The following is a 23,951-nucleotide window of genomic DNA, read 5'->3' as shown; positions in this document are numbered from 1 at the left end:
AACACAGTACAGACAGCAGCAGCAGCAGTCCGCGGTGAGACTACCCGGGGTGCATCGCCGCTCTGGACGCGTGCAGAGCGGGGTGGAACGACAAGGGGCGGGGGGGGGGGCTCACGGTGCCCCGGTGCTGCATGCTCCAGAAAGCACTTTAGGTGCAAGTTAAAGCCTCAAAGGCAGTCTATGTAATTAGCATATATTTAAATATATTGTGAGTGAGTGACACCCCATTTTATTTATTTTATTTTATTTTATTTTATTTTATTTTATTTATTTTATTTATTTTATTTATTTTATTTATTTATATATATATCAATTTTTTTGGGGGGGGCAAAGTTAAGTTTTATGACAACCATAATAATAATAATAATAATAACAATAATAATATGCCAAATATTCCTGTTTTGACTGTCATCCAGCTGATATTGCATAGAACAACTTTCTTTCCTTTCAACATGCGACACCTAATATGCCACTTTATTCTAATACAACCAGCAACTATTGTGATTAGAATTACAATAATAATGGGAGGGGGGGGGGGGGGGGCTTTATCCCTCTGCTCGTCCATAAATCGCATCAAATGACAGTCGGTCAGTGAAGAGTTAAAGGGAGGAGACGGAGAGTGACACGCCTCATTGGGTAGATTATGTGCCGCAAACAAAAAGTGTGTGTCGGTGTGCCAGTCAGCCACAGAGCGTCGGGCCCCATCTGCACGCCTCTCTCTCGCGCTCTCTCGCGCTCTCTCTCTCCCCGTCTGTCTCCCTTTATCCGTCCAGCTCTCTCTACCCCGCCCGCTCACTTCCAGTGTCGGCGAGTATCTGCAGCAGCAGCAGCAGCACTGTCACTTTCACCACACCGGGGGGGGGGGGAAATGTACTGACACTACGGAGCAGCCCGGGAGCGCACCACCATCTCCATCACCTCCATCACACCGCATCCCCCTGCTTGTTTCCGGGGCTTTTGTATTCTTCTTTCCCACCACCAGCCATCCGGAGGTGCAAACGGGGGATTCTTTCTTATTTTTGGGGGGATTCGCAGCATCGCTCGCTATTCGTTTGTGGATTATTGTTCCTCCTCATCGAAAAAAAGAAAGGTAGGTTTTTTTGTGAAACGGGGAGCACAGCGTGTTGGGTTTGGATAGTTTTTTTTAAAGACGCACGTGCAGCCGCACATCCTGCAGGATGCGTTGAAAAAGGGAAAGAAACAGAAAACAAAAAAACACCGCAGATGTTTCAGTGCCGCGGACAAAACCCGCAATTCTGTCACAGCGCTGATTTAGGACAGTTTTTCAGCCTGGCACGGCTTTAGCAGATGGGTTAAACACCCCCCCCACCCCACCCCCATCTCTGCTCACCCCCCTCACCCCCACTCGCAGTGGCTCTGAATGGAGAGGGTGTCTGCTTTTCCTGCAGTTTCTGGATGTGCGAACACTCCGCTCTTTTTTCCTCTCATTTGAACCGTGATGCATGTTATTGTCTCACGTTTCGTGCAGTCTCTTCCTCTGAACGTTTGAAAGGGGGTCTTTCACGTTACCGGAAACAAATTATATTAGGGCTCCGCTGAGCGCCACTTTGGAGAAGCCTCTCTCCAGCGCACCGTGCGCAAAATGTTCCACAGAGAACCTTTCTGTTGAGCCTCTTATGAAGGTTAACAAAATGCTCCAAAATCAGCCGGATTAGCAGAAATACATTTATTTAGAACTATCTCGGGTTATTTAATCAGATCACCCCCCCCCCCCCCCCCTTTTTATTGAGCAAATCAGCACGAAAAATCAGCTTTTTTCTGCGCGTGCAGTCACAAAAACCACAGCCAGTATTGGGGATCTGTTCCCACCAGTCATGATTGGTGAGCTTTAGACCCATTCCTTTCTTAATTGGATCGCATTGATGCGCAAATGTCAGTGTGCGCTTTCCTGATTTTGCGCAAAACAAAACTTTTGGGCCAACTGGGTGAATTTATTTATTTTCTTTTATTTTGAATTAAGAGATTTATTTTATTGCACAAACTGTGTCACGGTGGAAGTTGCTCGAGTGGTTGGTTGGTGTTTGATTTATGACTTGTTATAAACGGTTAATAGGAGAATTAAACGTCAAAATAAATCACCATGTGACTGTAATAACACATAGAAACTCGTGCCATACAGGCCCAAAAAAGCAACATTATGAAGAGAAATATGTTTGTAATGCTCACTTTTGTGCAGCAATAATCACAGCACAGATGGGATTATTTAAAATAAATAAATCAGGAATTACTTGTTTTCTTCGCCGTTGATGGCGTTGCAAGACATTATTATTTTTTTCTTATTCTATAATATTTATAATTTATTTCTGTCCAGTGAGTCTATATTTGCGGATGAACACGCCCGTATCAGGTGCAGGTCTCCGCTGTGTGTGTGTGACGGGCGAAGGGGAAGGAGAGCCCCGCAGCCGCCTAAACACACATTCAGAGGTTAGAAAAGAAATAATTAACCGGTCGTGCTGCTTTAATTACAGTCTCGGAGGGGAACGTGCTGGATTATGGTAATGAGGGGGCATACGCTGCCGCTTGTAGAGAGGAGAGAAAGGTTTGGCTGACAGGAAATCACTGACTCTGACAGTCCACTCCAAACCCATTGGACATGCTCTGTCCATCGGACATGCTCAGACCTCAGCAGCTCCCACTGAGACGCGTCTTTAAAGTCTACGAGGAATAAAGATCCATATAGCGATTCTATTATGACAAATAAACAAAGCCTTAATATTAGAATATTATCTATAGAATATATGATAATACAAATATAACATAAAGCACGATAAGGAGATTATAAATGGCTTTTGAGAAGTCACGTTGGGAATATTAAAGAAATATTATAGGATTTGTTTTGTTTTTGTTTTAATTATAACAATTAGCCTACAGCTGACCAGACAAGGGCAATGGAGGCCTAATAATGCTAAGGAATATGAATACCAATGCTAATACTTTTATTATTTATATTCTATAGCTTTATATTAATATTATTATTATGCAGACGGACTGGTAAACTCTATCATAATCCAACGTTTATCTAAAATAATCTAATAAAACAAAATAAAATAATAATGTGACATCATCTGAAAAACATATCATTTTTATAGGGAATACAAATACAAATAATAATATAATAATAATATTCACAATAAATGTGATTTAATGACGATTATTATTATGTTTGTTCTGCTAGGATTTCGGCTACTTTGTATTCTTCTTCTTCTTCTTAAATAAAATGTAAAACATTGGGACAGCACATCAGCAGGATGCTGAAGGGGGTACCGTCATGAACTTATTATGGGGTTTGAATTAATTAGAAAGCCTGGCCAAAAAAAAAAAAAAAGGAAGAAAGAAAGAAACGGGCCCCAAACGACCCCGTGACAGCTGGTTTAGCCAATCTGTCTCTACCGGAAGAGATTTATTTCAGCTGGGACACCAAATACACAGATAGTTCACACAGGTTGAGTTCACATTTACGGTTTATTTCCGTGAGAACACATTTAGAGGAAAGAGTTGTTTTATTCTACTCGCAGTATTCTATTCCTCCTCTGATCTCTGACGTCTCCGTGTCTCCGCAGGGTGAAATGGAGGAGTCCAGCTCCCAGAAGTTGGTGTGGGACGGGGACGCCAAAGCGGTGCAGCAGTGTCTGACGGACATTTTCACCAGCGTCTTCACGACGTGCGACATCCCAGAAAACGCCATCTTCGGGCCTTGCGTGTTGAGCCACACGTCGCTGTATGACAGCATCGCCTTCATCGCTCTGAAGTCCACCGACAAGCGCACAGCACCTTACATCTTCAGGGTGAGTGGCTCTTTATTTTACACTCATTGTACTTTAATGCACCAGCATGTTAACTTTTTTTACATGTCATTTTAAAATAAAATCAAATCTAACAGTTAGATCTTGACAGTCCTGTCAAAATGTCTTTTATTCGAGCTTTTCTTGCTGTGCAGATCCAAAATATAGCAAATATATTATTGCAGATTCAGGCCCTTGTCATATTATGCACATGACTGGATAGAGAAGTTGAAATCTGCAAAATATTCCCATGCATGAGCAGCAACAATGTTATGTTGGTAGATCTTTGCATTCTTAGTTTAATAATAATTTAAAAAGCCATTCAGGCCATTCTGCAACAAAATCCCTTAAACACGTCAGTGAGTCAGTTCTTTATTTAGTCGTGAAAATCCTGTTTTATTATTTCTACAAGAAAGGACGACTGCCAGAGCATGTGATATCATGATATCATTTTGTTCTTGTAAAAAGCCATTTATTTCAAATATTTGCTTCAAATTCTCAGTAATATTCATCAATAATGTCAATAATACTAGTGAAATTTTAAAAATAAAATAAATATGTTGTGTGACAGGTTTGGTGAAATTAAATCACCCTATTTGCAATATTTGTTTTGTTGTAATTAAAAGAAAATAAGATTTTCTTGCTTGAAAATTAATTTGAGCTGTTGCACTGAAACAATAACCTAACGGGTGTGTTTGTTTTGTTCAGGTGGACACGTCAGCAGCTAACAGCACCTCGGAGGGCTTGATGTGGCTGCGGCTGGTCCAGTCTGCCCGGGACAAAGAGGAGCAGAACCTGGAGGCCTACGTGAAGAACGGCCAGCTCCTGTACCGCTCGCTCCGCCGGATCGAGAAGGACGAGGAGCTGCTGGTCTGGTACGGCAAAGACCTCATCGACCTGCTGCTGCTCAGCTCCAGCCGGGCGCCCGCCAAGAGCAAAGGTGAGTCGAGCGAGATCATGTCCTCGTTGGACGTTGTTGACGCCCGTGCGTCTTTATTTTGATTCAACAATCTGTGAGAATGTCTGAATTCAGATTTAATTCAATTCTACAAAGCTGCTCATTCATTCAGGATCGTTTTAGGATAGTCTCTTTTTACCAGATCTTAATTTCCAGCTCTTTCCTTCGCAGGTTCGTCCCACCACTCGTGTCCAGACTGCAGCCAGCGCTTCCAGTTCGAGTTCCCGTTCTTGGCCCATCTCCGGTTCCGTTGCACCAAAAGATTGCAGAGCATCACGGGGGCCGATGAGGAGCCGGGCAAAGAGAGCGGCGCCGAACGACCAAACGCCACCCCGACCAGGACCAGCCCAAAGCTGGGCCGCTCCGAGGGCTTCAGCGGCGCTCAGGACGGCAACAAACCCTCCACGGACTTTCACAACCTGGCCAGGGATCTAGAGAACAACCGGACCAGCCCGCCGAGCGACAAGGAGGCCGAGATCTGCAGCGAGATCTCGGGGAAGAGGAAGTTCTCGGAAATGGAGGACCGGGAGCGCCGAGGGCCCAGCCTCCTGCAGTCCAAGTCGAAAGACGAGCTTGCGACGTCGGCACAGAACTACAGAGGGGCGTACGGTCTGGAGGAGAACCACAAGTCTTTCTCCCCGCCGGGCCCCACAGAACTCGGTCAGGGCAAGCGCAGCGCCTTCACTGAGGTCAAGAAGTCCGCCCAGAACCTCAAACACCACGGCGGTGGCAGCAAAAACCTCCAGAGCGCCAACTCCGAAAACAAAGACGGCGGTCGCCCCAGCAGCAATCCTTCCGAGAAGCACCTCAACATCCGGCAGGTGCTGTCGGAGACCCAGCCACCGCAGACCTCCCCGATGGGCAGCGCCTTCACTTCGGTCACCCAGCAAGGCGGCAGCGGCGGGGAGAGGAAGAGCGCCTTCAGCCAGCCGTCGCGCTCCTTCTCCCAGATCTCGCCGCTGGTGATGCCCACCAAGCTGCTGGACTGCCACCCGGCAGTGGGCAACACCATCTCCTCCAGCAGGCTCTACCAGGCCGACCACCTCGCCGCCAAGCTGCAGGGCGCGGAGCTGGGCGCCAACTGCCCCGTGCCGGGCGGCATGGCCAAGCAGAGCCCCTTCGTCTACGCCACCACCTTCTGGCCCAAGAACTCCGGGGCCATCCAGCTCCAAATGCCCTCGGCGCTCACCCTCCTGCCGCCCTCCTTCACCTCGCTCTGCCTGCCGGCGCAGAACTGGTGCGCCAAGTGCAACGCCTCCTTCCGCATGACCTCGGACTTGGTTTACCACATGCGATCTCACCACAAGAAGGAGTTCGCCATGGAGCCGATGGTCAAGCGCCGGCGCGAGGAGAAGCTCAAGTGCCCCATTTGCAACGAGTCCTTCCGGGAGCGGCACCACCTGTCACGTCACATGACCTCCCATAACTGACTTTTAAAGGAGGGAATTTTTTCATAACGAGGAGGGTCTGTGACCCCCCCGCCTGGATTTAAGCCGTCCGACTGGAGTTAGGCCACTTAGAAATACAAAAAAACCCACTCCTTGCACTTGTTTTCACTTTGGACTCTGATCTTCTATTTCCTGTTCCGTCCGTTTACTTCTCCCCCCCCCCTCCTGTACAAAATGTCATGTTTTGGGTGTATGCAAAATGCATTTTGACTTCAAAAAACGGATCTATTTATGAAGCACTTAAACGTTTGAGAATAAGGGAAGATTTAAATATGTGTAAATGTACAGTAAGTTGTATTTTATATCATATAAATGCAAATATAGAGAAGAAATACAAATGTAGTCACACGTCACGGTTTCAGCAAGTTTTTCATGTCTACGATGAAAATGGACACAAATTGGGATTTTATGTCAGACTATATTTCAGAGTGCATGTAATATTAAATAATATTTGATTTTAAGATGCAGTCTATACATTACGATGTAAATAATTTGTTTTATTTGAAATACAAAGTGTAATATTTTGTGTCAGTGGGGAATAGTTTCAGTGTTTCTTCCTTTTGCGGAAATTTACTACTTGATAGTTTATCTAATCACGTTGAATGCATTGACAATAAAATAGCTTTATTTTCAACTGTGGCCTTCCTGGATTGTTTTTATTTCAAACTGCAACTGAAATATATGATTTCTTGATTAATGGTGACGTCTGTCTTCAATTTGCATTTATAAAACAAGACCAACGTCACATTTCTATTTATATTAAATGTGTATGCAACCCAAACATCTGATTTTATCAAAACCTAATTCTGTTTGATTTTTTTTATGCTCAAAAAATACATTTCATATTGTGCCAACATTCAATATTTATAAAATACGATAACCACATTGTATGTACAGTCCAAATAAAATGAAATGCAACAAAACGTAACATAATATAAAGGGAATTTATGGTTAATATTTACTGACACTGGATGCCGACGCTTACTGTTCATTTTTACTAATAGGATTATTTATTGTTAGTAGTAGTATAAGATTAGTATTATTATCATTACTGACGTACGTCTCCATTTCAGATCGATCGCATTGATCTCTATGATGTTGAAGTTTCCCCCCGAGACGTCGCTTCAATCAGAGTGTTAGGAAAACATAACATTCCCACACGAATATATTTATTATTTCATCCGGTTTCACTTTTAAAATACAGAAGAAGGACGCGAATACGAACGCCTTTCAGAATAAAAGCTTTAAAATGACCAGAGAATGACTTTCGCTCAGATTTTTTGTTTCTGTGGCAAAAACAGAAAATACAGAAACGACTGTCGGATGTCAGAAAAGGGAATATGATGCTCCAGATTTATTTACAGAATAAAACGCACATGGCCTAATATACGTCTGCATTTTGGATTCATTTATGAGTGATATATTGGGTTCATTTTCCTTCGCAGAAAAAGCAGTGGGAGGATTGCACACAGGAGGCTTTATGAGCATTTACACCAAAAAAACAGGAGAAAAATCAAATAATGAATATTGTTTAATTTCTAAAACGTTAAAATAATAAGTCTCCTCTCACCTGTAGCGAGGACAGAGCTGTCTGACCCGTACTGAGCTGTGATAAATATGAATATATATACAAATAATCAGCCTTCTGTGACCTGTATTTGTAAAATCTTCAACATTAAATCACGAGAAAGAGAGAACAATAATGTTCTATAAACAACACAGATATTAAAAGTGTCTGTGGATTAATATTCAAACCGTGTATTGCTGATAATGTAATGATTAAAGAAGAATCAATAGCAGCGCGTGGAGAACGTTTCAGGAGAGAGACCAAAAACTAAATGTAGAAAATAGTTCAACATCGCCACCAAGTGGTCAACATGTAAACTACACGGAGAGATTTGACTTTTGTTTAATGAAAGAAAGGGTTTTATTGTTTGTATGACACAACATTTCAGTGATCAATCAATCAATCAATCACACTTTATTTGTATATAAGTTATTGTTCAAAACCAGTGGAGCTGGTGAACATGTTCTCTGTAGGGCTGTGCCACATCCAATCAATTTCAGCAAACATCCCAGAATGATTTAATGCAAAAACATTAAGGTATCAAACACGCATTACTACTTTGCAGTTAAATATTTAACATTTATTCCAACACGATAAAAAGCAGTAAATAACACTTTGACAAACACGTCAGGACATCTTATTATAGTCACCCTCACAGGGAATTCAGTATAATATAATAATATAGATATCATATAATAATATTCACTATAATATAAAACTGATTCAGATCTTTCTTTAGTAGATCATAATGTAAACTACTAAAGTTATCAGAGTCATCTGATACTAATCATGATAAAGTGAATTTAAACTCGTCTTCAAGACACTTAAATATACTTTTATTGAAATATTTATATATCGTAATGACAAATGCATTCTGGGAGGACTGAGTGAGCCATGTGGACGTAGAAAATAAACTGCAATTTCTCGGATCATCAATATCAAAAGCAACCAAGAGGTCAAAGGTCACAGCCGTAGTTTCTTCAGCTGTCAAGGCTTTCAAAGGACATTTAAAGCTCACTCAGTTTGCATCTTTTACCGTCACACATCTTGATATTAGTTTGATAAAACAATCAAAAATGTCAGCTCTCTCCCCAGAGCTTTCGGTCATATCACATGGTATTCATCAGTGTTATGAATCGAGTGTTATGGATGAAATGACTCGCGTGTCAACAGGTCGCTCTCCATGACAACTGAGCAAACCAGCTGCTGATGAAGACGGAGATTCAGCAGAAACGTTACGACTGGATTAGTAATTTAATCCGTGGTGGAAATGGAAAATACTATTTCAACATATTTACCTTCAGTGGTGTTCTTCTCATGCAGATCGTTCAGACCTGAAACATCTGCTGCCATTTAAATACAATGGAGGTGATGTTTACGTGTAGTTTGAACAATACGATGTCACTGTTGCTCAGGATAATCTTCTAAATTAACAACGTTTTGTAATTATTTTGTATTTTAAATGTCTATTCTATTAGGCCACTAACAGTTTGATCACTTAAAGGCTTAAACAGACATTTAATTCATCCGGTTCAATCAGAAGAAGAGCATGTGTGTTTAAAAAGTGTTAAAGGTTATCGCTTCGTGTACTTAAAAACAATTTGATTCTTCAGGAACAATTCTTCAAAAATATATCCAATCACTGAGCTCAAGCTTCTTCTGATTCCACTTTGTAGAAACTCGCTGGGAACATTCTTCTTGTCTTCTCGCACCTGAGGCTTCTGGGTAACGTAGTATTTAGAGCCAGTCATCATATCAGAGCTAACAGAAATAACAAAAACAAAATGATTTCCCAGAAACAAAAGTGAAATAAATAGAAACTGATGGCCACAACATGAACATAGAGGCACGCTTTGTATTTATATGTTGATTAAAATAAAACTCTGAGATGGATATTTATTGGGGTAAAACGCTTTTTGAAACCTGCTACTCTGTTAAGTTGGCAGCAGAAATTTCAAAGACAAATATCAGAGAACAGGAGATTTAAAACAACACATAAAGAGGTTGAGGATATGTTGCATGATAATAAATGACAGAACTCGTGCACACGTCCGAACCTCACCATGTGATCGAGCGGAGAGGTAGTCGTTGATATTTAGGGGCCCTCATGCTTCGCTGCTTGTGTCATCGTCCCTTTTGTGCCCCCCCCCCCCCCCCCCGAGACATTTGTCACCGCATCACTCAGCGCCCGAGTGGTGGTGGGACAGTTTATATCTCTGCTAAGCTGGCACTTCCAGTTGGCCGCTCCGCCCCGGTCACACTACATTTTTACATTTCTAACGTTGAGCTGACGTTGCGAGCCGGGAAAAAGTGAGCGAGCAGGTAAAGAAACCTCGGACCGGTTCTAAAGCGCACTTTTGGCGGTCGCCAGATTCAAACCTGTTTCTGGAAACAGAAAACTGCTGAAGAATTGTTGCACTAGATGATGAACAAGAACTTAGTTTGAAGCACAATGAGGCCCTAAAGTTGGTTTACATAATTATTTTATTACATTATGGTGACAAACGTAACCGCTACGTAAGCGACTTAAGCTACATTTGTGTATTCTTGTAATTCTTTAAGTTGTATCCTCGTGCTTAAATGCAGTTATTGTTAGTTGTTTTGGATACAAAGTCTAATGGATGTAAAGTACAGTAAAGTAACCCACCAGTGTCACAGGGCAGGCTGTTCTCATAGAACATTTAGATGTACTCACACAAATGAATGCGCTGTAATTGGTAGATATCCCATGAAATCTACTTGTAATGTAATCTACGTAATCATGAAACACAATCCCCCAAAAAACAGCCAGGGCAGTTCGCTTCCCGAGAGAAGTCAATGTTGATTCGTCACGTAACTTCCGTACGTTTGTAACACCACATCCGTAGTTGTTTTAACCCAAACTAAAATCTTTTCCTAAACCTAACTAAGTAGTTTTGTCGCCTAAACTTAACTAAGTTGTTTCCTGTGAAGACGGAAGTTTATTTTGAAAAGACTATAACACGTTTTGCTGACTATCACAGGAAAACACACAGATCTGTTGCAGATTGCAAACCAACTGAACACCGAGAGTCCAAAACTGTTGTGACATCGTTTGCAATGGAAGTCAGACATCTGGCTGTACCACGGTTTGTCCGCTCTGGGCTACCGTAGAAACACGGCGGTGCAACACTGAGGACTCTGTTAAGAGAACCCGCTCCCAGATACAACGGGCAGAAGACATTAGTTATTAATATTATGTTCCATTTCTGCTAATAGATCCCTGAAAATGCTACGAACCGGACCTTTAATCAACACGTTTTGTCTCAAGTCCCTGCAGACTTTGTCTACGTTAAACCGAGAGTCTGATGTTTCCCTAAACCTTAAACCAACTGCACACCGTCACCACGGGTCAAAGAAAGTGACAAATACTTATCCGCTCCAAAATCTCATGGATTATTTATTGGGCCATGCTACACCCTTCCACAAAGTTTCATAAAAATCACAAACAAACCAAAAGCGAATACAATATCTTCTCTGTGGAGGTAATTAGATGAAGGTAAACATTTTGACTGATATGTTCCGCATCATCGTTCTGAGACCTTCCAGATGTTACTTAAATCTAACTGTGTAATGTACTTGTTCTCTTTACATCCAGACAGCAATCAATAAATCAAACTCTCTGACAAAAACAAAAGAAAGAGAACGCGTCCCTTCAAGCATCTCACTTCAGCGAGCTTTAAACTGAGGTGCGGTGTGGGAAGCTGAGGGTTCAGACAGCGAGCTAACAAGACAAGTGAAAGACAAGTTCAGATCAAACGTGTGGATTTCACTCAGGGTCCCGGCCTGCAGTTCTGCTCCACGATCTGTTTTAAAGTCCTAATCCAGGGTTTTACACAGGTCCGGCTGCCCCTCTGCTGCTGTGTGATGAGGAAACCGCCGTCACATCATTATTTCCCGAAGACCTAAATATAAACAAACAGCATCGTCCTCTCTGCACTTGCACTATTTCTGACCCACAATGCACTCGATCTGCAGGTCTGCTGACAGGGACACATTTACACATCATGTTCTCTCCAGACTGGTCCACATGCCCGGGACTCTACCTGTCTTCAGGGCACGTCCGAGTCCTGGATTCTTCACATCGTGGAGATGGCGAGGACTCCGGAGGTTGGATATTTAGGTTACACCTGTTTCCCGGCTTCAGAAGGCCTCTCTGAGTTCTGCAGAGGAGCGTGGGTGTAAGAACAGAGTCATTTCAGTTTCAGTATCAATCTCTGTTTATAAGATTTAGTGTCATTCAGCTTCCGTTGACAAATTCTCTCGAGTGTTTTGTTGCCTCTATTTTTTCTTTTGGGGTGTGACATTTTCCTCCATATATATATTTATAAATATATAAGGTTGCCAGTTTATTAGGGACGGCTAATAAACCAATAAATCAAACCTTGAAGGACGTTTAATGTGGGTTGACGTCATTTATATCAACAAGGACAGATTAAATGTACTTATATCACAATGCAGCCTCGAAAGTGAGCATAGAGTTCAATCAGCACTTCTCTTTAACAGATTCAACTAAGAGTGAGTGTGTTTGACACACGCACAGATTCAATTTGAGTTTTTTTCTTTTGCCAAGTTATAGCCTTAAAGTATAAAAATCTATATCTGTTCTAAAATAAGCACCGATTGAATATGTTGACACTCCATATGTTTATATAGTGTGATTCTGTGTTATTACTGTTATATCTAATGCATAGCACATATATGGAGGGTCAGGGTTAGGAATTGCTGCAACAAATTTGACAAAAACTAATTTTAATTTATCTTTTCAAACATTAGCTTTGAGGTTTTAATCAATGTTTTGTTATGATAAAAAAAATAAAAAATAATAATAATAATAACACACACACTACTGTACCTCGCTTCGACTCAGTCGCTGCTAACAGACAGCTTGGTGAGTTTGATTAAATGTTTTGGCGAGATAGCACGACTCGTATTATACGACGACTTCAACCCGATTGCTCGCGTACATCGCCGCCTGTTGTGGATTTTGAATGAAGTGACTACACTTTAAAGCCCCTTTTTTCAGACATCATCAGTTGTTAGTTAGTTCACTTTTATTGTGTTGGATGGTGTGTTTGGCTAACCGCTAACAGCTAACAGCTAACAGCTAACGTAACTACCAGTACGCACACTGCTGAGTACATCTCCTAAACTCCTAAATCGCCTCTTGTTTTTTTTAACTTTGATTAAAGTGTGTTTTATGACGGCTTGCAGCCCATTTGTGTCGAGACGACGGGTTAACTAATTGTGCTTTGTATTCATGCAACACAGCAGTGGTCGTTGCAGTCACAGCTGGCGGAGATCTGCACACTTTCCACAAATATTTGGAATATTTTGTACAGTTATCTCAGTGATGAGACAGAATTGATGTCAATGCAATTTAGCTGCATGTATTTGATATAGAAAGTTAAATATAAACAGTATTTTAAAGTTCAACGTTCATCGTTCAGCTCATTCCCATGACGTCGTGGCTGTGTTTCAGGCAGCAGGAGCTAATGACTCTCTATGGTCGCATTACTTTGTTACACATTCCACTGCTGCTTTTGAAGTACTTCTCCATAACAGCCATGGTATACGGTTTTCTTGAAGGCTGGGTAGGCATGTTGCCCCCCCCCCCCCCCCCTCTTCATGTCATGAAAGTCAACCCAACTTCATCACTCAGTAATGACCGGAGCGCAGCGCAGGGCTCGGGTTGAGAGTTGGCCCGTCGTGTTTCTGTCTCTCCGGAGCGACAGCAGAGGACATCTTACTTATTTACAACCGGCAGCCGTCCACTTTAAGCTCACAACAACAACACACACACACACACACACACACACACACACACACACACACACACACACACACACATCTCCTCAGAGACTGTAGAAGAAATGCATGGTGGAACTGATATGTATACATCATATCTGATTTAGTTACACCCCTGTTTAGAAGGACAGAGGCGGTGATAAGAAGTACTGAGATCAAAGAGTATTTCTTCTGCTCGAATCAAGATGAAATAAAGTGAAAGGCTGCATAAGGACACATGTTAATCTTAGACTGGTGTGTGTGTTACAAGCATGCATGGGGGGGGGGGCGGGGGCGGGGGGCGTCAGTGTGTGATCAGGCCAAGTAAAAGGTCCAAATGATGATGTATGGTGGCCCAGGGGTCGGCCAGATGCAGAGGTGGATAATAGATTAGTGAAGATCAGTGAGGCTGTTTCCTGTGAGGAAAAACAGAGCAGATTTATCTTCCGTCCTCCGTCCCCACGGCCACCCAGGGACCACTTACAGGAAAAAGATCTAAGTCTGATGTGTAAATATCTTCAGAAGGGATTTTTCTGAGAGGAAAAAAACATGGAAGAACCCTCACGAGTCGGCCAGAACAAAGAGAAGAGCGGTCTTTGTAAAGCGGTGACCTGCAGATCTGTTAAAAGAAAAAGGTTTAGCAAAATAAAAAGCTACACAGAAGTTGTTGCAGGACTCCTGTTACATTTTGGCTCCAGTTTGTAAAAGTCTCAAAGTAAATCTTTAGGTAAAGGGAATGTTCTGGAAACAAGTTGGCTCAGAGACGCTGCAGCTTTGTTCTCCTCATTTGTTTCCAGCTTGATGCTCCGCTGCAGCGTCAGCAGATTTAGATCTTAATGGACTTTTATTGCAATCTCTGGAATGGTGAACAAAAGCACGCACGCATGTCAGCTCTTATCGATTGATCGATCCCCGATCCCCGAAAACCTGTTTGCCACCAAGAGAGTATAGGATCAGTGTTCTGCATGGCTCAAAAATATGAGGACATACAGTATATATATATATATATATATATATATATATATATATATATAGGTTTACTTAAGTATTTTAAAATGTAGAAAATCAATCCTTGAGTGTTGATTGAGACATCTTGAAGTCTATCAAATGTGAATCTAAAAGGCCAAAATGAGACACTCAATGTAAAATCGCTCACTCTTCAGCCTAATCTATACTTCTGTAGAAAAGGTTCCTCAGAGCGTTGAAGATGGTTTGCAGAGCTCGCAGAGATCCACAGAGAACATGTGACTCGGGGCCATGCACCTGCAGACATGCCAGAAATGTTATTGGACATCAGAGCCGGGAGGTGGGACTCCTGCCTCACTGAGGATTTCAAAACAGTGAGTCAAAATAACAAATAAAAAATAAATGACATGCTACGTGCGATCTGTTCCCCTCCCTTGAGAGGTGCACGTACAGGCTTCTAATCCACTTCTGTTGTAACGCATCATTGAAAAACTGCAATCAACTGTTGATTTATAGATATGAAGTTGGTCAAGATTTTTAAGTGTTTTTTTATGTTTATCTTTCAACCAGCGAAGCATGGTATTTGAAGAATGTGTTCAGCAGCACGAATGGCACAAAGTCAAATTCCAGCAGAAGCACACAAACGACCGTCGGGCAACAAGCTGCAGCTCCATTCCTCTCTGCTGGATGAGCTCCAAGTTTAGGGTTGCGATCAGCTGCTCTCAGCTGTTCTCAGCAGGGAGCTGCAGACCTCCAATAAAGCCTCCACAGGGAACATTTCATCACCTGAAGTCCAGAACCTGGTCGATTGCTGCTGCTGTTATCTCTTGGCTGTGTGAGTGATGCACTGTTTCCTGCTGTTGGTGTGACTGATTCTCACTTAGATTTATCGTTTTAATGATTCTGAAGGCAAGAGACTCAAATGCAGGACTCAGAGCAGCTGAAAGCAATCACTCATTTACTTGTCAGAGTTCAAAGCAGTAATTGGCAAGAGGCATCAATCAGAGAGGGCACCGTAAGCAGGCAAAGACTGGGTAGTACATACAGGCAATGAGTGGAGGGAGAGAGGGCTGGCATATATAAAGCATGGGGAGATGATGAGGAAATGGACAACAGGTGTGCTGGTGAGAGAGGGGATCAGGTGACTGGGATTGGGCAACTACAGGTGGGGAGGTGGGGAGCGGCAGGTGGTATGCTTTAGGGCGGGGCTTACTGTGATTGGCAGTCACTCTGCGTCACTCCTCCGCATTCCAAATATGGTAACTTCAACAACATGGCGACGGCCGTAATCTAAGATGGTGATGGCGAAATTGTCGGACTCAAGGCTTCACAATGGCAGTCCACAAACCAATGGGTGACATCGCGACGACTACGTCCACTTCTTATATAGAGGGTATGGTTGTAACTTTAAACTTTCGCTGATGGTGGGAAGCACTGATGGGAACGTATCTGTTTGTGGATTCAGTGACATTTGTTTTGTCAATCAGCTGGCAGTAATTTGTTTGCGTGGATGAAAACGGCCTCTTCACACTGCAGGGCACGTCTCCATTCTTGTACAATAAACACTGTAAATCATATACGGACAGGGCCGATGAATATGAAAGGAACTTGGCTGACCTCTTTAGCCGCAGTAGAAGACGCAGCCAAGCCAGAAAAAGTCTGACGATCTTAAAAAATTGGGTGGCCAAAGAAAATGTACACACAAACTAAGCGTGCTCGAGACATTCGACTCCCACAAAAGGGCTCAGAGAGCAAAATAATATACAATGATCTGAAGCACAGCTCATTAGTTCTGACCCCATACATGCAGGACAAGCAAACGCTGAAAGTAAATAATTTGTCCACATCAGTGCAAGTATGAAAACCTGCTCACTGTCAAAGAGGAGCTTTGTTTCTGCCATTTACAAGCTTACAAGTATCTGAGGAGCTGAGCAAGAAGCACAGACTGTTTATAAGAAGTTTGTTGACTGATGTTTTGAAGCCTCCAGTTTGACGATTTCGCCGTCACCATCTTGGATTACGGCTTTGGCCATGTTGCTGTTTTGTGCAGCCGATAAACCTAGTGACCATATTTGGAATTTGGAGGAGTGAGGTAGTGATGTCCTCTACGGATCTGGTAGCCCCGCCCCTAAAGCATCCCCTGCTTTATGGTCTGTTTGACTCTAAATGGACCATCATTTACTAAATGAACATCATGCTGTGTTGAAGAAGACTTGAAACTAGTCTGCTGCTTGAAAGTCCTGTGTTTGACATGTCGACCCAACACAACCTCCTCCCTGTGCACGAATTTGTGTGTCCAACACAACAAAAGATCCAAATTGACTTTTCATTGGGACTGTTTCCGTGGTGTCGTGGTCATTTCACATATTTCTGTGAGATCAGGGTACCAGAGTATATTACCCAAAGCTGAATTGAGACGTATACTGGTGTTAGACATACAGCCCAAAGGACTTTATTCTAAAATGATGACTCTGCAGACTATTTCAGCACCACAGGACATCAGAGGAGTATCGTCATTATGTTGATGATAGAGGCCTTGGCCGGTCACGGGTTCCCACACGGCGCCCTCGACCCTCAGATTGATCACCGTCTCCGGGCTCAGACGGTTCAGAGCCGCAGCAGAACCTTCTGTCTGCCGTTTGCTTAGACTAAAAAGCTGCTAAAAGCTGGGATCAATGGGGCGGGGGAATCAATCAGGATCATCCGTGTTTACACGACTCAGGAGGATTACCTCACTGTTACTGGAGTGGCCTCGCAGGAATGACTGGCCATTAGAACAGTGGGACTAAACACTGCCCTGCTGTTTACATAAAAGGTAACGCGGGCCCGGCCCCGACTCTGTGTGCCAGAGACAATTAGGCCCCCGATGCAGACCGTAATCCACCGCCGGGCGCGACGGTAATCAAATTCAAACATAGCTGGGCCCCGAAAACAATGAAGCACGGGATTACAGCGAATGCATGTGGTGATAGAAAATGAATAAAGCTTAACACCGAGCATGTGCTACAGTGACCAAGACTCAAAGTATACAGCATCAGATAGAGGTTTACTTTTAAAACAGTATTTTCTTTCTGTCAAGAAGTACAACTAGGAATTGAAACAAGTATGCAGGTATGTTATGACATGTTTATTTTGTGTAACTTTATTTTTAGAATCTTAATCACTCTAAATTAGCACCTGTATCGTGTTTCACGAGGCAAACGTCAGCTCACAGTAGAAGATAAAGGGTAAGCTTTTATCAATCTGAGAAATGAAAGGTTGTACTTTGTCTTACAGAAAAGTAACCAAAATGTATATTAAAGGACAAGTTCATGTGTTTCCAGGACTTTCTTGTAAGAATAAAAAATGTTGAACTTTGTATGTTTCTACAAACCCCAGATATGTTGAATGTCGACATTTTTGCATTTGGTCGAAACGAGTGACGTAGGATATGGAACGACTGTTATTGAAAGTCACGTGGTTTAACAACGAGAAGAACAAGCATGACATGACATCTATTGCACTTCTGTTCATCGTGGGTGAGGGGTCGCTCCTACGTTGCTCTCCCTGAGGTTTCTTCCTTTTTCTCTCCCCTTTAAAGAGTTGTTTTGGGGAGTTTTTCCTGTTCCGATGCAAGGGTCCAAAGAACAGAAGATGTTGTTTACTGTACAGATTGTAAAGCCCTCTGAGGTCAATTTGGGGATTTTGGACCATACAAATAAATACATTTCAACATATCCTGTTGTTTGCAGAAACATACGATGCCAATTACTTTTTTTTTCTGGCGACTGGATTGGCAAAAAGTGGCCATGATGAGATCCCTTCTAGTGCGACTCTTCTGTAAGTGACAGGTGTACTCAAGTGTCCCGGTGAGCCTTGAGGGTGCGACCGTTAGCTGACATGAACAGCACCAGGACCCTGAAACTGAAGCAATTATTGCTGACTGGACGTATTCACACCAGTACTTCTCCTTCAAAATGTATTTAGTTTCAGATAAAATGCTGAACTTTAGTGGATCGAAAACATCTCTAACTCTCAGAGCGCCATTGTTTCTCTGCAGGTTTTGGTTTCATATAGTGTTAACTATAACAACAACGCTGACTGGATGATTCATGTTTTTGCCCAATGGGACACAGTAAAGACTTGAACCTGTGACCCTCCACTGCCTTGCTGCTATGATGAAAGAATCTCCACAAATGATTCTTTGTACCTTTACTCTGAACCAGAAAAGTCACCTATTACAGTAAAGATGTATTTTATTTGAACATAATGTCTGTAAATGAATGAACAAGATGATTATATGACAACAACCTAGACAAAAAAACGTTTTATTTGTTAGGCATTTATACATATGTGTGTGGTTTGTGTGTTCGTTAGGCATCGTAACCAAGCCAGAGATGATACTTCTTATAACAATGATAATATGGAATGACATGAACCAGTGGAGAAATCAGTTTAAATCACATTGTTGAGTTCGGGGAAACTCTTTCAGTGTTTTACTGGAGGACACTTTTACAGGTCACATGACTGTCGATGGGACACCAACTGCAAAACGTGACGTCCAAAATAATTACTCAGACGATTTTGAGAAGTAGGAGAAGGCCGAATCTTTTGGGAGAAAGAAAATAAAACAGATACAGTGACAAAGAAAAAGTGAAGAATTGTATGTTTAAAAAATCATCACAATGCCTCCTCTGCCGCTGCACGCTGCTCAGAATACATCAAGCGTGCACACAACAGCATGTGGACGTATCAGATGATAAGGTGGACTATAGCCTATAAATACGGCTGCCTGAGTCTCTCGGTGAGCCAGTGTTTAAACTCCACCTGATGATCTCTGCATGCTGTCCGAACCCCTCCGTCCTTCTCTCCTGTTTAACGGTTCATTATTTCGGTTCAACTCTTCTTATATGGAAACAACCGTCGTCAGAAGCGTCGGGGTTTTTCTCCTCATGTGTGAGTTTATCACGTCCTCGATCTATTAAAGAAAAAACCGATGTTTCCCTGTGCGTAAAATGCCGCGCTCAGTGCGTCCTGGCACGGACGACTCTTTGGAAAATGTGCGGTGTCAGTCGCGTTTCCTTCACGCCCCGCTGCTGCGGGTCGGTGCTGAGCAGGAGTGGCATCTCGGCGACAAAATCCGGACGAAAGAGCGTCCTTTAGAGCTCAGGCATGCATCGAGCAGTGAGATCATTGGCGTTATAAATATCCCCGTGCCAGCAGAACTGCTCCAGCTTCTGCAGCCGGGGTAATGCCCAGGAGCGCTGCACGCGTGTGTGTGTGCGTGCACAAGGTTTTGTGGCGCCCCGGACCAAAGAAAAATGCTAGAAGTGGCCTAGCGAGTGTCTCCTTTTTGGAAGAATGAATGTTCCTCTTTACCTTCTGACCGTCGGTCACTTGATTTGCGCCGCCGGAGCAGAGCGCGTCTCTCTGGAGCGCCAACTTCTGGAGGAGGGGATCCGTTCGGGACGCAGGACGTGCAGGCTCTACTGCAGGGTTGGCATCGGCTTCCATCTCCAGATTCATCCCGACGGCAGAGTCAACGGCAGCCATGAGCCCAACCAGCTGAGTAAGTCTCACGGCGTAACATAGCAGCAGAACTCCTAAATTATACACGTATTCTGACGCGCAGATGAATCCGGCGCGTCTCGCCGAGAACGCGCACTTTAAGCAGCGTTCGCTCTTAATTGATCCTCTCTGTGTTTAGCAGTTGCAGCTATTTAGAAGTTTTAACTGTACTGATTTACACAGGAGGAGCGTTGAGGACCGCGCGCCTAAACTTAGTCTGCCTGACCCCGGTGAGGTATCTGGTCCACGGGCCTTGTTTGTGTCGGCAGGTAGACTATTTGTGGAAGTGACAGGTGCAGCAGTGAGACAGGATGTGTTCACAATCAGCACCACTGTCATCACAGCGCTGCAAAGAATAGCCACCTTACAAACCAAGCTATTATCTGTTAGTGTCTCTTATTTAATCTTACCTTCAAAACTAGTAAAACATATAGTTTGTTTTTCATGCAAATTCAATGATTTTACCTTTTTTTTAATGGAAAAAAGTCACAAATAAAAGGCAATAATAAATTGTTATACAAGTACAATATTGTGCTCTGTGTGCATATCTTTTCAGCTAATATAAGATAAATACATTGATGTACTTTGCAGTGCAGACGGCTGAAGGCTGTGAGGTTATAGTGTCAACAGTGATTTGATGTGTATCTCCAGGGTCCATTCATTCAGCAGCAACAACGTAAGGTTTTTGGATTTTTAGGCTGTTACTGCACGATATAGACATTATTTTATCATATGTTTTGTTTATATATTATTCTATGTGGATGATTATCACGATATATATTTAATAATAATAATAATAATGTTTAATTTACTGGTGTTTTTCGTGACCAACTCTTTATTGGTTTAGCTTTTTCCCCCTGTTGCATTCATTGCGGAGGTTTGAAACCAAGTAACTAAAATAATACATAAACATAAACATAACACATCTACATCTATTCACTGAGGTTATCACATATGTATTATAAATGAACATTCACATTCACATCGTGACATGAAATACACAAACAAATGCTGTTGTTTACAGTTTTAAGAGTTTTCTCCTCAAGACAGAACCCTGAAGAAACTCGAAATGTAGTCATGATGTACTATATACAATTATATATTTTGAGGGTCAATCACATATGTCCAGTAAATACGACACTTTTTGTTGTCCGTCTACTTTGGAGCATGCGCAACAGAGACTACTAGTTGCTTCGCTCCCGGTTAGCCCTATATGCTAACTTGAATCAAGATACATCAATTGTTCGGCTCTTCTAGAGTTTACAAATGTTATCAGAACCGGATCGATCAAATTCTGATAGAGGAACGAGTCATTTCGTGGGACTCAGAACAATACACCGTTTTATAGCTGCAACGATAGCACCAGAGTAGCGTTACATTCGGCTGTGGCGGAGGCTTGTAGAGGAAAACAGATTCAAAAATAACTTTATCAAAAATAAATGTCATGAATTCATCACCGTCACTGTGAAAGATGTTATCATGAAAAGATGTTTTATCGACCCGCTTTAGTCTGATAGCGGTATTCATGATAAAAAGTTTAAAGAATCAACATATGAAAATAATGTTTGTAGATAAACACACAAAAGCAATATCTGCCTATATATATATACTGTATATATAATATATATATATATATATGAAAAGTGAGGAAAATTGAAATATAACCTGAATAAGAAAGAGAAAACAGAGAAATGTGAGTGTAGCGAGATCATTTCCTCTTGTATCAAATACAAATGAATCAGTTCTGAGAGTTACAAGTGATGAATAAGATGAGATTTCACAAGAGAAAACAGTTTCTCTCAACTCAAACAATATGACGAACACTCAAAACTTTTCCATAAACGCAGATGTGAATATTATTCAGCAAACATTCCCTTTGGGCTGCATCCATAAGACATATTATGAGCACCAGTTGTGACTGGAAACGTTATATATTAACGTTAAATCCAGAAGTTTTTAAATCCCAAAGCGTTGCCCGTCCCGTGTGTGAGTCCTGTGTCCTTTAGGCCAGAAGTCATGAATCTGATTCTCAGTTGTTTTTCTGCACCATCAGATCCCTCATCGCTCCTCCTCCGCCGACGAAACAGCCGAAAGCTCCCCGTGAAAGTGCACTTGTGCCTCCATTTCATGGTCCCCTTTAGAAGACTTGTCAGGTTACATGGATTTCAACACGGCAGCCATGTGGCTTTGACAGCGCTGGAGACGAGCAGGAGACGAGCAGGAGACGGCAGGGCGTCTCAGATCTGTAACATGAAGATCTGTTTAACCATCACGCTGCATTACATTTCATATCGCTGAATACCTCGGACAGTTAATACACGTACCTTTACTGCTGAGACGTTATTCATCTGGGAAAACACTTGAGTTTACTTTTACTTTGACTGGGATTCTTAACTGACCCTGGAGCTGTACAGCAGGCAGACGGATTTATCGGTTTGACAATATCGTGTCAATAATCCAGACTGTGTTGTGGTCGTTCCTTTGAACCAGTGCATTGATATCATGCATATATCATACAAAACAACAACAATAACAACAACAACAGACTACGCTTGTCAATAGTCTGGTTTCAGTGGGCAGGTTTACACAAAGGCCCAAATGTTGGAAAAAGAACCGGCTGTTGTGCATTCTTTGGGATCCTAACTCACTTTACAAATTCAAGAATTATGTGAATAGAAAAAGTAAAAAGAACAAGTACTGATGCCCAGATTATATATGTATTATTACGAAAGACAAAATGTTTATACTGGACACATGATAAAAACAAAAAACAACACAAAACTACTTGGTTAGGTTTAGCAAAAGAAAAAATGACGGTTTGGCTTAAAATCAACACAGAATTGAAAGAAAACAAAACTGCAGAAGTACTTTGCTTCACACGGGACGTGAACAGCGTTCTCCAACAAAAATGCATTTACCCCGAAGCGTAATTCACAATGCAGTTTTGTTGTATGGGAACATCATCTTTAGGAGACCAGGCTGTGGTGATCCTGCCTCTGTGAACTCCAGACCGCCACTGTTCGTCCCACAAGCTGCGTCAAGTCCACCCTGATACGCGTTTGTGCCAGAGAAGTTTGACATTCCTCCTTGAAGAGCGACGAGATGTAGCAAAACGACAAGAGGAGTAAAAATTCACCCTGTCGTCCATCACTCATCAGACCGTGTTGTTTGTCCTCCCAGGTGTCCTGGAGCTCTTTGCCATTTCTCAGGGGGTCATCGGCATCAAAGGGGTCTACAGTAACAGATTCCTGGCCATGAATAAAAGAGGACGGCTCTACGCAACCGTGAGTATCCCGCATGCCTCGCAAACTCTTAAACCCACCGTCAGCACATTCATACTGCTGACTGTGCAGGTCTGCTACAAGCCATTTTGAAGGGACACTTATTTGCACTTAACAAGTGTTGCAAATGTTGTTGTCCAATCAAATAGAAGAAATAGACCTTAAATTGTTAGATAATGGGTTTAAAGATGCACTATTTGGTGGTTTGTCCAGACCTCTATCAGACTCATCCTGACCTCTTACCTCCTAGATGAAAATATATTTTTAGTTGCTAAATGCTCCAACTAACTAAGTATATTTGCTTAAGTACCGTACATAAGTTACTACAAGGAACTTTTATCTGGTTCTGAACCAGTCTCAGTCTAGTCCTGATCCTCTATCAGACCTCCATCAGTAACGAGACCATCAGAGAGAAGATGGTCTGTTTCTATAGAGTTATTCTTAATGCTCGTCATCGGAGCCCCCGGGTCGGATTCTGGTGAAACCAGATGAACTCATGCAGGTTCACCAGAACCTCCTTCAGCTCAGACTCCAGCAGAGACCGGTCCACCGTGGACAGACCCAGATCCTCCAGCA

General features: G+C 42.5%; 2 protein-coding genes across 3 annotated transcripts in view; both read left to right on the top strand.

Annotated features, from left to right (window-relative positions):
* Positions 1-701: 701 nt before the first annotated feature.
* On the top strand, positions 702-6,843 carry prdm8b (PR domain containing 8b). 2 transcript variants are annotated; one of them, XM_031870507.1, is made up of 4 exons: positions 702-1,090; positions 3,582-3,806; positions 4,512-4,743; positions 4,933-6,843. In XM_031870507.1, the coding sequence occupies exons 2-4, from the start codon at positions 3,588-3,590 to the stop codon at positions 6,189-6,191; spliced, it is 1,710 nt and encodes a 569-aa protein (XP_031726367.1). In that variant the 5' UTR covers positions 702-1,090; positions 3,582-3,587; the 3' UTR covers positions 6,192-6,843. The 2 variants fall into 2 exon arrangements, with proteins under 2 accessions (XP_031726367.1, XP_031726368.1); XM_031870508.1 differs by lacking the exon at positions 702-1,090 and adding an exon at positions 1,775-1,842.
* Positions 6,844-19,887: 13,044 nt separating this feature from the next.
* fgf5 (fibroblast growth factor 5) overlaps positions 19,888-23,951 on the top strand; it is an 11,213-nt gene continuing 7,149 nt past the window's right edge. The window contains exons 1-2 of the mRNA XM_031870527.1: positions 19,888-20,095; positions 23,275-23,378. Of these exons, the coding sequence (XP_031726387.1) occupies positions 19,888-20,095; positions 23,275-23,378 (312 nt within the window). The remainder of the gene's footprint in view (positions 20,096-23,274; positions 23,379-23,951) is intronic.

The sequence above is a fragment of the Anarrhichthys ocellatus genome, unplaced genomic scaffold (assembly GCF_004355925.1).
Source record: "Anarrhichthys ocellatus isolate YVR2014 unplaced genomic scaffold, GSC_Weel_1.0 scaffold53, whole genome shotgun sequence".
NCBI lineage: Eukaryota > Metazoa > Chordata > Actinopteri > Perciformes > Anarhichadidae > Anarrhichthys > Anarrhichthys ocellatus.
This window is presented reverse-complemented; position numbering and strand designations above follow the sequence as displayed.

What these genes read in the sequence shown, in the direction of transcription:
- prdm8b (XM_031870507.1), top strand. Translation starts at nt 3,588, where the DNA reads ATGGAGGAGTCCAGCTCCCAGAAGTTGGTGTGGGACGGGGACGCCAAA. An exon ending in CAGCACCTTACATCTTCAGG is followed by an intron (nt 3,807 to 4,511) that starts GTGAGTGGCTCT and finishes TGTTTTGTTCAG; the next exon opens with GTGGACACGTCAGCAGCTAA. An exon ending in GGCGCCCGCCAAGAGCAAAG is followed by an intron (nt 4,744 to 4,932) that starts GTGAGTCGAGCG and finishes TTTCCTTCGCAG; the next exon opens with GTTCGTCCCACCACTCGTGT.